This window comes from Rhamphochromis longiceps, linkage group LG8, assembly GCF_057381845.1.
Source record: "Rhamphochromis longiceps isolate RC_006_pf linkage group LG8, R_longiceps_female_GT1.1, whole genome shotgun sequence".
NCBI classification, from domain to species: domain Eukaryota; kingdom Metazoa; phylum Chordata; class Actinopteri; order Cichliformes; family Cichlidae; genus Rhamphochromis; species Rhamphochromis longiceps.
In genome coordinates this window covers 15372872-15391723 of record NC_140564.1, presented here as the reverse complement: position 1 = coordinate 15391723, position 18852 = coordinate 15372872, and the positions used below count along the sequence as shown (strand labels likewise).

The 18852-nt window shown below is 42.6% G+C and overlaps 2 protein-coding genes across 2 annotated transcripts; one reads left to right on the top strand and one right to left on the bottom strand.

Moving 5' to 3' along the window:
- Positions 1–1524: 1524 nt before the first annotated feature.
- On the top strand, positions 1525–3624 carry bhlha15 (basic helix-loop-helix family, member a15). Its single transcript, XM_085415949.1, has 2 exons — positions 1525–1690; positions 2288–3624. The coding sequence occupies exon 2, from the start codon at positions 2337–2339 to the stop codon at positions 2886–2888; it is 552 nt and encodes a 183-aa protein (XP_085272075.1). The 5' UTR covers positions 1525–1690; positions 2288–2336; the 3' UTR covers positions 2889–3624.
- Positions 3625–3645: 21 nt separating this feature from the next.
- On the bottom strand, positions 3646–18597 carry tecpr1a (tectonin beta-propeller repeat containing 1a). Its single transcript, XM_085415947.1, has 24 exons — positions 18397–18597; positions 15618–15857; positions 14912–15094; positions 14705–14827; positions 14496–14615; positions 14040–14214; positions 13859–13959; positions 13290–13391; positions 13015–13163; positions 12331–12926; positions 12026–12171; positions 11785–11940; positions 11465–11614; positions 11169–11326; positions 10840–11070; positions 8714–8810; positions 8432–8511; positions 8256–8312; positions 7820–7994; positions 7061–7196; positions 6828–6920; positions 6577–6683; positions 6241–6360; positions 3646–5132 (listed from the first exon to the last, which is right to left on the bottom strand). Exons 2-24 carry the CDS (start codon positions 15840–15842, stop codon positions 4989–4991), a joined length of 3624 nt encoding a protein of 1207 aa, XP_085272073.1. The 5' UTR covers positions 15843–15857; positions 18397–18597; the 3' UTR covers positions 3646–4988.
- Positions 18598–18852: the final 255 nt, after the last annotated feature.

The window sequence follows — 18852 nt, the reverse complement described above, 5'->3', positions numbered from 1 at the left end:
CTCTGCCTGTGTATATGTGTCACTGAAGCAAAATGTGGAATTGAAAACCATCAGGGTTTGTCAATAATCTTCCAGATGTTTGCAGACACTGCAAATGCAGTCACTGATGAACAGTCAGTATACCTCACCGTAGTGACTCCTCCCTGTCTTTGTAGTCTTGCTACCACAACATAAGGTAATCCCAACTGCCAACAGCTGCATTAGGCTGCCAAGTTAAACAGTTGGATTACTGCAGATCACATTTCCATGTGAAGAAGGAGCGTGTTAATAATTGCAGTTGTTCTGCTTTTCTTTTATGGCATGTTTTTTGTAATGTGTGTGTTTTTTTTAGTTTTCTAGTGGCCTGAGGCTGTCCATCAGAAGTAATGTAATGCAAAAAATGCAGCTCAAAAAGTTTGTCTGTTGAAAAGCAAATATTGGAGCAAAGTTTAAACGAGGCCTACATTCAGCTGTAGCCTGGAGGACTGTATTCAAATGAAGCAGCAGAAGGTGATAAGTCACAATGGAAAATATGTTAACTGTTCAGACGAACTAACTTTACTACAGTTGTCTTAAAGGTAAGAGCACGTCTGCAGCTTAACAGAAAAAGAAGAAGGTTTACTTGCATTCACCTGAATGAATAAAAAAGCATTTCACAGTTGGAAATGCTGTTGCTGAGCGTGTTATCAGCATATCAGTATGGAAAAAAGAGCAGTTTTTGTAAGGGTTTTTAAAATATTAGACCATACCACTCAATTCCACCACTGCAATCTCATTATATTGCCTTAATTGTTTTTTTAAATGAAATACAGTAAAGTAAAACTCCTCAGTTACATTAGTTAGCCAGTAAATCCTTAACATTTTGCTTGTCAACTGCAAAACGACTACACTTTCTAGAAATGGGAAGCAGGAAACGCAAAAATATCACATCAGAATATTCCTAATTCACCAGGTAAACTGGCCAAACTAACACTGAAAGGGTTTCAATTAAATATTTTTTTCATCACTGAACTACTGCACACAAATTTTCACTGTTCTCAGAATCTATGCAAATGTCAGCTGGAACTTGTGAATGGTAAGTACGCATATTCAACCAATTATTTAGTTAATATTTTATAAAAGTACTCCACGTATTTCACTTTCTGAACTGAATAGTCGTGTTCTGACTGCTATTTGTGCTTTTTCTCAAATGAACAGCACAGATATTAAAGCACACAGCCTGCAGGACACTTAGATCTGTCTCCCTAACCATGTCTATATAAGATGATCCCTGGATTTGAATGCTGCTTCCACCAACTACTAAGTATCGTTGGAAAACATTAGTGGGAGCCAAAGTTAATCTGAATCCCCCAAAAATCAAAATCAAAAACATCCTAGTATAAATGTAAGTTCAGTATAATTCTTGCACATCTGTGGCTTTCTGCAGCAACAGCAGCAGGTTGTTGGGAGGTTTAGGGTTGAGGGCGGAGCTAGCGGGGGAAAGGGCTGTCTCTCTGATTGGCTGAACAGCGCGACGTGTACATCTGTTAGCAACAGGTAGCCGTTCACGTGTGACAGTTATCTGTGAGCCTCGCGCTGATGTGCTGCTCTCGCGCTCCTTCATTCCCACTGCTCCTTTAATTGACTTTATGTCGCTGATCATGTCCGGCTGCATGCTGACGCCTTTTCTGTAAAAAGAAACAGGAAGGAGAATATTAGTATAATTTCCCAGGTAAGGCTTTTAGTTCCCTTCCATTTGTGTTGTGAGTGAATTTGACTTGTGTCTACTCATCTTCATATCGGTCACAGCACTGCCGTTGGTGTGATTAAGCTGAGGTTAGGGAAATAATGACGATGATGGAGACATACACGTTTTTTTTTATTGTGCGTACTTATCTATGTAAAACAGCTTTATCTGACAGCGTGTGATAGTATAGTTTAAACTGTCACTGTTTGTAAATTCACATTTAAAATATATAATAGTAATAGAACCTCTTCTTAAATAAGTTTAGGAGCTGATGGTTTAGTCTTATTATGTGAAACCAAACTATGCAGTGAGTTAAAGTGAAGTTAAAAAGCTTTGCTGTTGCTGTGAGCTGCCAGGTCTGTTTTTGTGAGTGTAACCTTGACATGGGTATTATCTCTGAACTGTGGGGTAAGAAGTGTGGAGTAACAGACCAACATCATGGAGTTTTCACACTGCAAAAGTCTGATTAGATACAACAGGATGCCAAGTTGTTTAAACTGGAGCTGACTGAAGGAAAACTATGAAGCGGGCCACTTTATATCCTTTTTTTCTTGTCCTTAACACTCCTATCTTGTCTTCCAGGTTTGTTGAACCTGAGATCTGTTCTGTCAGAGATAAGGGGAGTAGCAAGATGAAATCCAAAGGGAAGGCTGTGAAGCCATCCAGAAGGACCTGGTCCGACCCGGAGCCGGAATTCGAGCCAGACACAGAGCCGGGCTCCAGTGAGCAGGAAGGCTCAGAGGCCTCGGTCCGGATCCGTGGCTCCTGGAGGGGCTCTCTGAGGAGCGGCAATGGCAAGAGGCAGGGAGGAGGCCGGCGACGCAAGCACGGCTCCAGCACCAAAGAGCGCAGCATCCGTCGACTGGAAAGCAACGAAAGGGAACGCCAGCGCATGCACAAACTCAACAACGCCTTCCAAGCACTGCGCGAGGCCATCCCGCATGTGAAAACCGAGAAGAAGCTGTCCAAGATCGAAACGCTGACCCTGGCTAAGAATTACATCAAAGCTTTAACCACCATCATCCTGGATATGTCAGGGGGCTGCCTGCCTGCTGGCGGGGTCCCTTCAGAGGCCAGCGCTGCCAAGCTCCTCCAGTGCTACCAGCAGCACCTGGAGGAAGAGGGGGAGGAAGGTCTCACCCAATACCTCACCAGTATGCATAGCTTCAGCCAGCAAAGCTAACAGTAAGATTAAAGCAAGGGGAGCCACCAGGAGGAGGGCTGGACAAATCAAACATTACCCACTTCCTACAGTCACACTCTTAGAGACGTTCAGCTGTGTTTTCTGTAGGAAGTGGGCTCCCCCCCCAGATCATAGACCTCTAATAAATGCTAGCAAGAGGTGAGCTGTGCAGAACTCCATGCAAAATATGGAAGGATTTTATACAGCAGACATGAAGAATGCAGACTGGAAAGTGAAACCAAATGGACCATAGTTGTGTAATGTATGTGCCCAGGAAAGAAGGGCTGCTTTTTTTTCACCCTCATGGTTTTTTTTCCTTCTTCTTGCGTGTTGTGGTTTAAACTGGGGAAGGGGATTGTTCTCTTTTGTGTTATCTTGCCATCTTCTTGTATCGACTCTTGAGAAACCTGCTCAGTGTAACCTCGAGCCATAACTGTTGCATCCATGAAAGAAAGACAACCAAGCAGAAGGCTTAAATATTGAGGTGTTGTTGCAAGAAAGCGCTCACAATGATAATCCACCCTTGATCTGAACGCGTAGCTCATTTCTCTTCTTCTGCACACAGAAGAGTTCTTAAAGGCACAGATGCTATTTAACGTGTATGTTACTTGCTTATCCCCTCTCCCTGCTGTGTTTCCATGTGTGTTTAAGCTGCAAACTTTGTGTGAAACATCATAACGGGGGAAAAAAAACATTTGAGAAGTTGTTATTAATAAATACATGTATTTATTATTGACACAGACTGTTTCTTTTTTTGACCACACACAATGTTCAGTATTCACAGATAATAGAGATCTCACTTGCAACATTTACAAATAGTTCAGCAGGTTTAGCAGCTATTGACATAAACTGATGCCCGTGCATGATGTTTAGTAGTCCGTGTAATATAACAACTGCCACGATACTGAGTAGATACTAGTATTTTGCAATCTTGCAACAAAAGATAATGTTTTTTTCCCCCTTACTGCTCAGTCATTCTACAACCATTATGTCAAAGGAAGTTAACAGCATGCAGCACTCCTGAGAAAGAGGAAGGTTCAGTTTGAGCGTTTCAGCTATAAGACTACAGTAATTTTCCTCTTTTTTACAATATTCACCAGTGTACATGCTTCATGATAATGATAGATTTTTTTTTTAGGTAATAACATCAGAAGTCTTTGCACAAGGCATGTGTAAGTTTAAACCAGTGTAGGTGTTCTAACAGCTGCTACATCCTGGCACCAAATAGCAGTCCATGGGTAAACCTCTACGATCTGTCTAGAAACAATACTTGACTGATTAGAAGTGACTAATGCTAATTACACAGCGTGTTTTGGAGTGTAGTTTTACAATTCTCTCAGCCAGTGTCATTCAGCTAACAGTGGGTTCAGTTTACCTCACAAGCTGACTTTTTACATGCAATAATCACCCCAATTCTTGTCTTCAGAATCCAAATGATGACACATAGATGCACATAAAAGTATTCAGTAGTGCAGATGCTGTGCCAGATCAGCAGACAAAAGGAGCAGACAAGTAAACAAAGATAAAACTTCAGATTAACTGGCCCTATTGACTTGTTGCTCACAGGATAAAATGCAAAATAACACTCATTCTGAAGCTGGTGGTCCAGCAACTATTCAACTACAATTCAAGCACATTTTAAAAAATATACATCTTTCATATAAACCCCCCCTACCATCTTAACCTTAACTTGTTGTGGTAATCTATACACAAAAACCACACATATCATGAACATCACATCCTGATTAATAAATAAGGACAAAAATGAATTAAGACCACTAAGTTCAATGGCAAAAGACTAACCGCACTTACAGAAACAGACACAAAAATGCCGTGACCATCACATGAATGCCTAGTACAAATGAAAAACAACACAGGGACAGATCAGATAAGCATGTTTGTCATCAGAGATGGCTCTGATTGTCTGAGATCCATTGCTCTGTTTCACCGGCTCACAAGGTGTGAAAACTCCAACCTCAGGATTTAAGGATCACCTTGCTATTCCAGTGTTAAAATAAGCTGTGCTTTAAAAAAATACTACAAAGGTAATCTGAGTTTTGTTTCTTTTTATACAGTTTGTGTGCACAAATTTGTGTTTGTCTAACATCCTGAAGTACTGCTGTCGACCTCCGTGTTCCTGACTTCCAGCAGGCTCCGAGGGGATGAGGTGTCTGTTAGAGAGGGAAAACGGATGTGGGGCGGTTCTACAGAGTTCCCTCTGACTGTGATATGGTCCCATCCACCCTAAAAACAGTGACACAGGGGTGATAATTATTATTACTGAGGATAAGCTTGTTTACCATCTGTCTATAAGCACTAAACAAAGCCTTGAAAACTGGGAGCCACACCTTTCTGTTGTTGTTCTACTGCAGTTTGCACATGAAGACTGAAGTGTTCCAGCAACTAATATTTACTCTACTGTTCTTGTTTTTTTCAAACGGCAATAAGCTTGATATACTTTGTGTTGGTAATTGTAGTTTTCAACACCTCCCATCCAACTCATATTAAAAAAAATCCCCCATAAAAACTGCATATATAAAATGTGACCCCTCTTTTTTAATGAAAAAAATAAACAAGCCAAAAGAAAATAATATTACAATTAGCATGTTGAACACACCCCAGATTATGTGCAGCGTTTACTTTACTTGAACAAGCTGCACAGGATGCTTGATGATGCTTTTTAGCATTAAAAAACAAGGAGACAAACTTCAGCAGATAACAGAAAAAAATCTAAGTCTGTGGGAAAATGTGATGTATAAATATATCTGCTGGAGACTGCCGTGCTCAAAATATCAACAACTACCAATAAAATGCTGCATTACTGTGATAACAATATGCCTTTATTTTGTTGCATTTTGGGAAGGACAGGATCAGTAAAAAAAAATGGTGACAATTCACTCATGACACATATACAGTAGAGGAAATTATTGGACCTCATGTTGAATAAGTTTGCTCACTCACGAAGAAACAAGTAGTTTCTAATTTGTTATGGTAGTTTTACTTTACTGGAAAGAGATATATATCAACCAAAAATCCAGAAAAAACATATTACGTTAAAAGTTATAAATTGATTTGCAAATCACTGACTGAACTAAGATTACAGATTACAATCAGTCCAGTCAATCGCAAATACTCCTGATCACCTGGATGGAAACTGAATTGCTTTCATATTGGAGCTGTTTTTCTGCAAAGGGTACATGACGACTTCAGCACACTGAGGATCTTGATAAATAAATCGAGATCATGTGTTTTTTGGTTGATATTCTTTCTCTCCACTAAAATGAAACTAGCATAGAAGTTAGAAACTGTTCAGAAACTGTTATTTTCCAGTCATACTGTTCGGTTTCTTTACCCCAATGCCATAGTCCCAGGACTGTCCTTTGGGCTGCATGGGTTGGACTGCGAGTCGATGGCACACCGTCCCGCAGCTTAGACTGTGGCTGCCCTGCACCTTGTCTGCTATGATCCATACCTGCAGCCCCAAAACAAAAGCAACAAAATCACCCACAAATAAACACGCGGTGTGGTACGTGTTCCCTGAACTGAATCACTTTTACATTACAAGCGCCACAAATTAGAAAGACAAGAAGTCTGAACCTCCATGCCTATAAATATGTGAGGTAAAATCTGTTAACTGCATTCAGCTTTTAAGGATGAAATGGATGAAGGTGGTGCCATAATGTCCTACCTGGTCCAGAGGGCCTACAGAGACTTTGCGGACATTGTTAGATACGTGTTCCCAGGAGGAGCCCTGAGGGTAGCTGGGGGTCACACCCTGTCGGTACCACAGGTTACCTTGATAGAAAAACACCCACATCAGACATCTCGTAAAAATACATACCAGGAACTATAAACAGAACACACTACATCATTCATCTATAAAAGTAACTTATAAACCTAAGCTGTAAATAAAAATCTGTGCTGCGTTTTGTGCTTTACCGTTCTCATCTACAGTGTAGACCGATGTTCTTCCCACAGATACCTGCTTCAGCTTCTGTTTGGCTGGAGATGGGATGTGGTACCAACAATCTCCTGCAGAGGGAGACACCCGCACACATAAAACACAGGTAAAATGCATCTGCTTGAGTAAATTTTATTTCAATATGCAGACATGACAAATGCAATTAAAATTTTCAGCCTTCACTGTCAGTTTTCATTTTTTCCCCACTGACCTGCCGGGTTCTGTGGTGACACAGATCCCCTGTAGAAGGCAGATCCGTCCCTGGCAATAGCCCACACCTGGCTGGCAGCCCCAATGGAGATGGACTTGAAAGGCTGGTCTGTTCCCACGTGGAGCCATGAAGATCCCTGAGAGAGCAGACAGAGAAAGCACTGCCTCTCAAAAACCTGCTTCTCCATATTCAGATGTTCATAAACAGAAATAAAAGAAACTTTGGAGGTTTTTGGTCCATTGATAAACATCATTTCTTTTTTTTCCCCCTTTCCTTTTTTGTCTTTAGAAGCACTAATAAATTTAGCATAAAATAATACAATAATTATCTTTCTCCAAATGAGAAATTAAGCCAAATATAGCTACCCTAACTCTGGCAAATCTGCATGCTGCAAGCCGCTTTTCAACCCACAACCAGCTCCTATTCATGGAACGTCTGACTTAGTCAGTCATCATTATCATCATATCATATTTCTTGTCATTAATGCCCTGCTGATAGAAATTACAATCTTCTTTTGACTGAAGTGGTTGTATTTGAAATAAATGCAAATATCTCTCAAACTCTCCACACTAGAAGCCCACATTAGAACTAAAAGAACCTCCACAGTAAAAATAAGTGACAACGTGCTAATGCACCTCTCTGTACTTTGCGTGCATTTGTTATGCAAGCGGAAAAAATGACAATAAGCTTTAATGGTTGCTCTCCAAAGATGTTAAACCAGTTCATTTGGTGTCCGCTTGCATATTATTAATGACTCACAGCAGGCGTCAGGGCGGTGACTCCCAGTCGGCAAAGCACGTCGCCCTTGTTACTGATCGCCCACACAGGAACCATGTCCACGGTGCTCTGAGCTGCACATGGCAGGATGGTCACATCACTTAGTGCGATGGGGGGAACTTCTTGCCAAGGTCCTGTAGTGGTCAGTTTACACTTCCTGCGCATTAAGGCCAAATAAACAGGTGTCCTTGACAACAAATCTCTTCAGTTAAATACCTTCCTGCACATTATTTCAGATTCTCTCCAGAATTTAAAATTCTACAGTAACAAACGTTATATGATTAACACCAAAATATATTGTGCTGATTATGGCCCATTTGTCCCAGTCTGATTAAAAAACAAACACAGGGATGGCAACTTTCAGAGTGCTGTGTACCTGCTGAATAAATAGTGCACAGACCAATGCTTTTTATAGTACCTTGCCCATCGCCTACGACGCACAAAGTCCTTCATCGTTTTATAGCCATGATATGACCTGCACAGACACATGGGGAAGCGAAAGAATGAATTAAAGGAAAGATAAATAAATCAAGATCATAGTTTGAACCAAGTGAAGCAGCAGGTGGGGTTTCAGGAACAGCATATGAAACCTACGCTGGAAAATCAGCTGCATACTGCCAGCCTTCTCTGTCCGTCCCGCCAGACACGCTGTAGTCGATAGCCCATTCTGACACCTGAAAACAGCAAACAGGGGAAGTGAAACACTCAACGCACCTGCAGATCTGGCCACACCCCTTATGTGTGATATATTTAAGAAAAGATAGTAGTATTTTTCAAACTAATGGTTAGAAGGCAAGAATAGCAGCTACTGTAATTATCACAGAGAAGGTTACAGATCAACACGGGGAATCTCCCACTGTGGGTGTGTTTGCCTACCCATGTCCACTGAGGGGAGGGAGGTTTTGTATTTGCTTTGGTGCACTCGTGTAGCCCTGAAGCATCACTCCACATGTAGCGGTCTGTTGGTAAGCCTCTAAAAGAAAGAATAGCAACGTTCAATGACAGAAAACACACACAAATCAAAACAACATGTGATTCAGCTGAAATGACTGTTAAAATATATTGTCTATTTGTCACATCAGAGTGCAATGGCAAAGTTTTAAATGTTTCCACAATTGCTCGGTTTATGTAAACATAATAATAATAAAATAAAATAAAGAAATCTCAAATGGACTTGATGAGATGTTGGCTTTTGGTGTAGCTAGGCAACCTTTCAGTACACTGTTCATCAGCTGGTCTTTGTGGAAACTAGGATCCTGTTTCTTTTCTGGGCTCCGTCTCCCAGAATCACACATATATTAATGTAAAAAAACCAAACAACTAAAATCCACTGTTGTAACAGTTAAAGTGGAAGAGAATGGGATCAGAAATTCTCGATTAACTTATTTTTAGTGAAACACCTGCACCTGCTGGTGTTGGCAGGGAGAGACTAAAAAAATGACACCTACCTACTGCAGCTTTTACAAATGCATGAGATTTATTACATTTATTACATGTGAAAATTTCCCCTCTTTACAGTTATATTTGTCTGAGTGCAGAGGAGATAACAGGAGATGGGCTGTTACAGGAGGAGTGCTGGATAGGGCCCTAGAAGAGCATCAACACAGAAGCAGGACTGGTATGAGCACAGGTCCCACTAAAGGATGAAACCGTCACAGAGTCTGTTTTGGGCAGTTTTGCTCAGAAACATGAACATGCCTATTAGAAGTATTTTTGTAGGGCTCCTTTTTCTCCATGCACAAAGGAGCAAATACCGGTCCTGCTGTTGGGTTGACGCTCTGTCTCTCTCAAAACATTCTTGCAATTTTACTTATGCGTGTACTATGTTAGACAAGCTGTACTACCGGTGCAATGTAAATGCCAAAAAGCAAAACTAGAGTAAATTCAGTCAGGAGTGATCACATAAAACAAATATGTAGAACTGCCTTCATACATTTGTGCAATCACTAAAATTACAAACATCCTGTTTCGAGTGATGCTAAAAAATTATTTCATGCATTTATTTCCTCTAGGTTGGACTATCGTAATTCATTATTATCATGTTTCTCTGAAATCTCGGTGAAAAGCCTTCAGCTGAATGCTGCAGCGAGAGCACTGACAGGAAGCAGTTAGAATATATTTCTCTCGTACTGGCTTCTCTTCATTGGCTCCCTCTTAAAATCCTTTTCTAAAATTCCGATCTTAGAGACTTCACAGTATCCTAACAGAGCACATCACTCTGAGACTGCTGGCTTACTTGAGTTTTCAAGTAAGCTTTCAGGCCCCTCTTCTGTGCAACCAGGTCCCAGTTTGGATTTGGGAGACAGACACCCTCTCTATTTTCAAGATCAGGCTTAAAACGTTCCTTTTAGGTAAAGCTTATAGTTAAGCCTGAACCATAACTTAGTTGCAATAGGCTGTAGTGGGTGAGTATTTCTTCTTCACTTACCTCTTTATGTTTATATTCGATTGCATTTAACCATTAGTAATCATTAAATTATTTTGTCCCGTCTCCCTCCGCTCACCCCCCAAATGGTCATGGGAACGGCCGCCTCTCCCTGAACTTGATTCTGCTGGAGGTTTCTTCCTGTTAAAAGGGAGTTTTTCCTTCCCATTGTCACCAAGTGATTACTTATAGGGGGTTGTGGGATTGTTGGGGTTATCTCTGTATTACTGTAGGGTTTTTACCATATAAAATAAACCATCTTGAGGTGACTGTTGATGTGAATTTGTGCTACATAAATACAAGTGAATTGAACTGTTGCTTCTCCGGTGCACCTGCTCCTGTACTTGCACCAGCTTAGATTAAATTAATTCTTATGGTTCCTAAAAGGACAGATTGGTATCCCTGGAGTTTAACTGACTTTGTGTTACACAGTGGACATATTGTACAGCTAGGTATTAGACTGGATATTTCTGTGTCCTTGACATAGCAGAATTAACTCTACAAAACAAATTATCGCATATATTCTGACAACACTTTCCAACAATAAAGCGACAGAAGCTCCACTCTTGCACAGTACCTGTTGGTGTAGCCAGTAACGGGGTTCCACCGCTGATTCTCATAAATGTAAACGCTCTTAACGTCCGTCTGGGTGTAAATATTATCTGTGCTGCTTGCCAATCCCTGGAAGAACCCTCCTCCGTAGCCCCCGGTGTAGATCCAGGCTGTGTGGTCAAAGCCGATCCCCCACACTATCCCAACACTGTTACACTCCACTATATGCAGATGGCCTCCAACCTGTCGCCAGAACCTGCAGAGAGGAAAGAAATAAAGCTAAGTGGTTAGAATAGAAAGTCATATAGCAGAAGGTTAAAGCCATCAGTCTAGTGACGTGCAGCTCATTCTTACATCTGGTCGCAGGGTGTCGGGTAAGGCACGGCCTCTAGGCCAGGTGAGGGCTCACTGACAAAGATGTCCCCTTTACAGGTAATGGACCAGATGGCCTGTTTGGCGGGAGGACCCTGGATCCCCCTTGAGTCACAGCATGACACACTCAACAATGCCAGCTGAAGAGCAGGACAGAGCAGGCGGAGGGAGGCAAAGATGGAGAAACAAATGACATTTTTAGATGATATACATGAATAAATGCTGCATAGTATTACATTATTACTTTCCACTGTGCTATTTTTTCTTTCCATACCCACCCAATCATGCATTTCCAGCTCTGTGGCAGCCGCTAATCGAATAGGCCACCTCTGTTTGGTCCGCTCAGGAGTATAGATGGCAAAAGTGTGTTTGGAGTCATTTAGCACAGGAACCAGGATGGTAACTTCATTGATAAAGGCATGCAGGTACTAAAAGAAGTGTTAGAAAAGAGAAGTTGAAATATACAGTAAGCCTTCAGTAAGCCAGTCTGCTTTGGTGTTATGTCGCAGCCAGCGGTAAATGATAATCAAAGAAAAGTTAACACATGAAACTTAAGGAAGACACTTTTTTACTAAACAAACGCACACTTCCGTCTAACCTTCTTTTCCTCATAATAGTTGTAATAGATGAACAGGATGCCGTCCTTGTTGCCCTCCGGTCCTGAGAACTGCTCCAAGGCAAAATGAACATCTATCCACTTATGTGGCTTCCAGTCTCTCCACCACTGCATGCTTCCCTTCTTCACCCACACAGACTGCAACAGGATTGGATCAAGTGAACGAATCAAATGACATGCTAATGAAAGAAACGGGTGGTAAAGTGCATGGTTGAGAAGGTACCTGTTCTATGGCTTGTTCATAATGTTTGAAATTATCAATCTCTCTCCTGGTCCGCTCGCTGAGTTGCTCAAAGATTTGTTTTCGCCAAGCTGCCGTCTGGGCTGGACTGACTGACAAACTCATGGACTGGACTGACTGGACTAAGGCTGGATGAATAAAAAGACAAAAATAATGACATCAATGCTGCTTCATTGAAACTGAGCATAAGCACTGACTTATCATCCTTTTATACAAGTTACATGTTACTTAAAGTTACATAAAAATCTAAACGTTTAATCACCGGTGAGTTAGCTCACTGAACTCACATGCAGTGTTCACAGAGTTAAACCAGCTGAGCTGGGAGTGACTGTCCACAGAGCAGCCTCCTCCACTGACCCAGGCCCACAGAGGGTGCTCGTCTCCACCATAAGGATCCTCCATGGCAAGGGTGTAAGTGGCTACTGAGGACAAGCTGCAGGTGTCAGCTGAGTCCAGCACTGCTCCAGTTTGAGCCTGCTGGCTCTGTGCCTCCTCCAGATCCACATTACTCCACTGGGTATCAAGAGGGCTGCCAGACTGGCTAGGAGAGAGAGCAACACCAGCGCAGGGGGCTTTGGCATCTCCTTCGTGTGAGATGGTGTCCTCCTCTAGGACAGTGGGAGTGGCTTTTCCAACATCTCTCGAGGTCTTCCCCGATTCTCGATCGGAGACGAGTTCAGAGATGAAGCTGTCGCTGGTGACCTTGGGGATACGGGGTTTGGGAGTGTCAGTGGGCGGGTCAGATGGGGCGTCCACAAAGGTATCCGGGGAGGTGGAGGTGACCAGGCAACCGGGCCCATCTGCAGATCCTTTCTCTAGGTCTGATTCTGCATCACTTGCTACTGACGGAGCACGCACCTCACCACAGAAAAAACATCCGGCACTGAGAAACACAGACAGAGAGAGAATTAACTTTAATATTACATTTTTAAAAAGCTAACTAGAGTGTGTGTCCTCTGAGGCGCATCCACCTCTGCAGGCTGTTTGCGCTGGCGCTGGAGTGGGATCGGTCTCTGTCTCGGGGAACGGTAATAGCCTTCCAAGTTTTCCCACTCAGCTCACTTGAGGTCACGCCTTGTCTGAAGTACACAGCTCGGTCCTCAGAGCTGATAGCCCACACCTATGAACACCAGCAACTTTCAGAAAACCTCAGCATGACTGCATCACTTGCAAACATGCAGTAATAAAGCCATGTAGCAGTCCTTATAAGATTCCCAGCAGTTACACTGAGGACACACTGAATCACCTGGTCGTTCTGTCCTACGTTGATCATGATCATTTCTCCAACCATGCTGATCCAGCCGGAGCCACACGGGTTATGAGAATTCACGCCACGCCTGAACCACACCTGGTAAAGCAGGAGTGTAGAGTGAGAGGTATTCTGAAGACATCGCAGGTTTAATCCCTGCAGTTTTAACAACAAGCTGTTACAAGCCTGTTTAACTATGTTTAGACATTTTTCATGTTGTGTCAGTCACAGTGTTGAAATTAGGAGTGAACTGTGAAGTGCCAACACAGATTATTAAAGTAAAAGATTGGCAGAGCAGCTCCTAATATTTGTTTCTGTTCTTTTACTTCGCATTTGTTGGTCTTTATGCTCCATTTACTGAGCTGAGGAAAGAAATAAATCTTCATTATAAATAAATAAGTGAAACATTTGAAAGCTTTAGCTTGGTCACACTGCCATCTTTGCACATTCAGCTAGTGCAAACTGACCAACAGAATTAGCCACTGACAAAGGAAAATGCTAAATCTTGGAAGTACTTCCACTGATTAAAAGCAGATTTTTTTTACGTGACTGCAGCACTTTCTTACTTTATTGTCCTTCGTCACAACCCAGACCACGTTGTTTCCCACGGCTACGTGTGTGGCTCCCACATCGGAGCTGGGAGACTCCACTATTGCCCAAGAGGCACCTGGATTGCAGGAAATATTAATTCTCAAACATTTACTCAGAAACACCACGTCACCCTCCCATCAGTGAGCCTATTTGTACCTTTAGGGCAGTCTCTGCTTATGCCCTCCCTGACAATGAGCTGCCCCTCCCAGAGCACAGCCCAGACCAGGTCTGCTGGGCCACAGCTGATCTGGACCACCTCTCCAGGTAGAAGCACCTCCTCCCATGAAGCGCCCTCAGGATTATGGTGATAGATTCCCTCTCTAAACCACACCTGAACAGTGACAAAGACAGATTCCGAAAATTAAGAGCTGCTATCAAACAATTTTGGTGTGACACGAATGTATGTGTGAGACAGGATCATTTTAAAGTAGTTACCATGCTGCTAACGTCTAACTCTGCTTTTAATAGCAAATGATTTGAAGCATACACAGTTAATAAACACGAATTACTTCAACAGTCAAGAAATTCTCAATCTGAGCATATAGCAGCATAATAACATTGCCACTGATACCTAAAACAAGGTAGGTGCTGCCCTGTATATATAATCTATACCTTGCCCTGCAGGGATACAGCCCACAGACACAGACGGCCCCTGGGTTCCTCACTAATTTCCCAACCTCCACAGCTGATGTCGCTGAAGGGATCTGGTAGAGTTGTGTGCTGTGAGGGGATCTGCCATGCACACAAGGAAAACAAGAACTTAAAATGCACATTCACCCATCAGCACTCATTACATGCATATGTTATGCAGTAACACCCACCTTAGCCCAGGTGTCCATTGCTTTGTACTTCCTGTAGCGGAGCCATCGCCTGCGACGGACACAGGAGTTCCACTTCTTGTCTTTAGTATAGGTGGCAGGGAAATCGATGGCATAGGTCCATCCCTGGAAACAAACATCTGAACAGGTCACACCAGAGAAAGGAAAAAAGGGCAGTAACTGAAGCAGACACGCATTTTTTAAACTCACCCCTTTCTCTGTGGGCTCTCCCTCAAAGTTTTCATCCACATACCAGTCACCCTCCCACTCCCAGCTGCTGGAGGGCAGCTGGAAGCTGTCCAGAGGTTGGTGCTGCAGACCTGTGACGTCACTCCACTGCCAGCGGTCGCTTGGCAGCAAACGTTCAGAAAAACCGTCTACGGGATTCCAACGCTGACAAAAAGTTGGGCAGAGAAAGTGAACTGCGTTAAAGCCGGTGGTGTTGCCTTTTATTTCATATTAAGGGAAAACAAGAGCACTTTTAGTGAGATATCCCATGAAGATGTAGCCACAAGAATGAAAATGACTGAGTGTCGACCTAATGGGGATAATCTGAAAGAGCAGTGTTAAAAAAAGGTTTCGTGATCTTGCACTGTGAGAATTTTTTCCCATTAAAAACTGGTTTAGGATGCTTCTAAGGTTCACTTGTTAAAGCACGTAGCCTAATGGCTTGTGGATTTAGCAACAGAGAAGTGGGACTCTGCCATATGAGGATGCTGAACATATAATGGGGAACTTTAACTTTCAATTTTACTTGTGCAATAATAATAAAAAGAAAATGTATTACAAACTTGCTTAAAGACAGACAAATAATGTGGGTTCCTTATTACATATTTCTTGGCTTTTACAATAACTTATTTTAATGTAATTACAGTCATTAAAGAATGACAGCCCCCGACTAGTCACAGAGACCCACTTGATTTTCATAGGTCTCCTCTTGGTAGCGGATGGACAGGTCGGAAGCGTGAACGTTCAGGTAGATGTTGTTGTCGCAGGCGATGCCCCAGCAGCACTGCTGTGCCGCCGTGACCCGCTTGAACTCCATCTGGGCATCGCGGCACTGATCCCACTGCTGCCCCGCCGTGGACAGGCCGTAGACCCGCCCATAGACGTCCACAGCCCACAGCAGTGAGACGGGCATGGCTGCACCTGGAACCTGACGAAGAAAATGGGTTAATGCTGATAATGTGGCTTTGAAATTACGTTGTACAATTTCCCAGAATGAATGGCTAAAACACTGAGACGTGTGCCACAACATTTGGCATCAGCTGCTGTGTAAATATGCTGAAGTATGTGTTTAAAAACACTGGGCCTCATAAAAATGTTTTGGACATGGCAAAAATAAGCGAAATTGGCTCAGAGATAGGGTTGGACACTTTAAGCAGATCAGTAAAAACTCAATTTGAATCCTTCACAGTTGGTCCATGCGTGGATTTGTACGTGGAGCCGGCAGTCTAGAACTCCCACTTCCTGGCCGTCTCCTCTAGTTCTCTTGGGAGACACCATGGTGTTCCGATGCCAGCATGGGATTTGTCCCTCCCTTTTAGACATGTGTGAAACATCATCCTAGTCAGATGGTTAAAACACCTTAAATCCCCTTGTAAATGAGTGAGTTCCTGACACTTTCTCTAAAGCTGAGCCCAGAAACACTTTGGAGGAAACACGTTTCAGCTGCTTCTATCTGCAATCTCATTTTTTCAGTCACTCCAAACCATACATGACTATAAATAAAAGCAGGAACATCGATCAGCCAGTAAAACTGACAGTTTTGCTTTCACAGTAAACAGTCTCTTTATCACAACAGATGGATACAGTGATTCTACAATACTGCAGACACTATACCGGTCCATCTGCCTCCCCCACCAATCTCCCTCACTGTATCGCAGTGCATTATGATTTTATCACAAGTGATTCTTTTCTTCCTCAACACTATATCTTATATGAAAAAGTGGGATGGTGTTCCCTAGCAAATCGCAGAGAGCAGCAATGTATGATGTTTGTTTACAAGGCTCTGCTCCCAAGATTCCCTTAGCTTACCATTGCTCCTTGATTGAATTTAAACCAGTACTTACAATGTCAGTTCATGGGACATTTTAACATTAGCTGTACCTCCTGATCAGTCTGAACTTAGAAAACCTGGATTGAAATACTTCACTGCTGATAAATAATGGAAAGAGCTACAAAGAAATTTAAAAATGCAGCTGTACTCTCTGATTTCAGCGGAATATTTTAAATGGTTGCATCTGTCTATCTGCAACTACTTTTGCATATCTTTTTCTTAATATGTGATCATGTCTTTTATTATTTATCTGTCTCAATTTTTGAATGTTTTCTGTACTCAGGCCTCTCGCATTATCCTGCCGTTTCCATGAAAGCATGTACGTGGTCTATAACAATGCTTAGATATGTGTTATGTGTCAAAGTAACATCCACATGGACCCAATGTTGCCCAGCAGAACATTTCTCAAAGCATCACACTGCCTTAGCCGGCTTGCCTTCTTCCCATAGTCCATCGTCGTATCAGGTGTTCCCCAGCAAAACACCCACATGCACCTGGCCGTCCACATGATATCAAATAAACATGCTTCATCAGATTAGGCACATCTTTTGTGGCTCACATGCTCACTGGTGGTGCTTTCAGGCGTAGACAGGGGTCAGCATGGGCACCCTGACTGGTCCGCAGCTATGAAGCCCCATATGCAACAAACTGTGATGGACTTGATTTTGTTTGTTTGCTTCCCCATTTTTATTGCTTCTAAAATGTCAACTATGAGGACAAAATGTTCACTTGCTCCCTAGCATACCCACCCACTAACAGGTGCCATAATGAAGAGATAATCAGAGTTATTCACTTCACCTGTCAGTGGTCAGAATGTCATGCTTGATTAATATAAATATATTTTTCATGACCACTGCATATCAAGCAAAGCATACTACACAATTTAAAATGAGCAGGAGCCTGAAGATATAACCCACCAACAGTACAGAAGGAAAAAGCAGGCCACAATTATACACAAATATGAACAAAGTGTGTGTGGAAAATAGGGAGATAAGGGCCAAATGGCCTCCTTAGAGAACAGTTGTTTACCCATCTGTAAACTAGTTGTTTGGATCATGCGCTGTAGTGGCGATGACCTTTGCACTGCGTTGCTCGATGTCTACTCAGCGCAATTTGCTGACCCACATTTAACACACTATACGTGTGGCATTTGTAATAACCAAGCTTGTATGTGAAATGTACACAGATCACAGAGTGGGCTCTGGGCTAGCTAAGTGGCAGTCAACTGTTTCACAGCATCTCGTAACAAGTAGGGACGCTGCTGCTGCTACAAGGCGTATCCTGTCACTCACAGCTGTACATGCAGCACACACCAGGTTGATGGTAACAATAAAATACATAAAGATATCACACACACACACGTTTGAAGCGACTGCGCTTGTTCACCCGTGGGGCTTACTACCAAGTAATAAAGTACGTAGCTGCCTATTAGCAACGGTGTAAGATTAGCTTGAAATATTGGACTATTTCCTGTAGAGGCGACTGACAGGAGAGGGACATGTGAAATGAAATGCCCCCAAACGAAGGTGTGCAGTAAAGCCAGCTCTATGATTTAACGATGCTCAGTTTGTTTTGGTACAGGCTTACGGGCTTAGCCGGATAGAAATAGCAAACAGAAAGAGTTCAAGCAGCCAACCTTGAGCCTCCTCTCATAAAGCGGCTGTCGGCGGTGGTGAGAAGTCACAGCTGTTCAGTCATCCAGTGGAGAAGGATCGTAAGCTGTCCGAGTCATTCTGTGTGCCGTAGCTGCTCACTCACGGCAGAAATGATTCAGTTTGAAACAGGAAGTGCTGTTACTTCTGTTCCCACTGGCAGTTTCCGTGGCAGCAGGCGCTTGTAGAGGTGCTGTTTAGCAGACAAGCAGCAGAGGGCGCTGTAAAGCTATAATTCATGTTCAGGCTGTTCAGGAGTAGTACTGTGCAAATATCCCGAGCTCTCTTGTATTTATATTTTGCTTCTAAGGAGCCAGACTTCATTGAGCAATAGTTCTCCAGTCTTTCTTTGGGCATTGGCTGCTTTTTCACTTGTTTTCACTCCAGTCCTTAAGTTATGATTATAATCACTTTCTTTCATTTCAGCTAACAGACAGTTA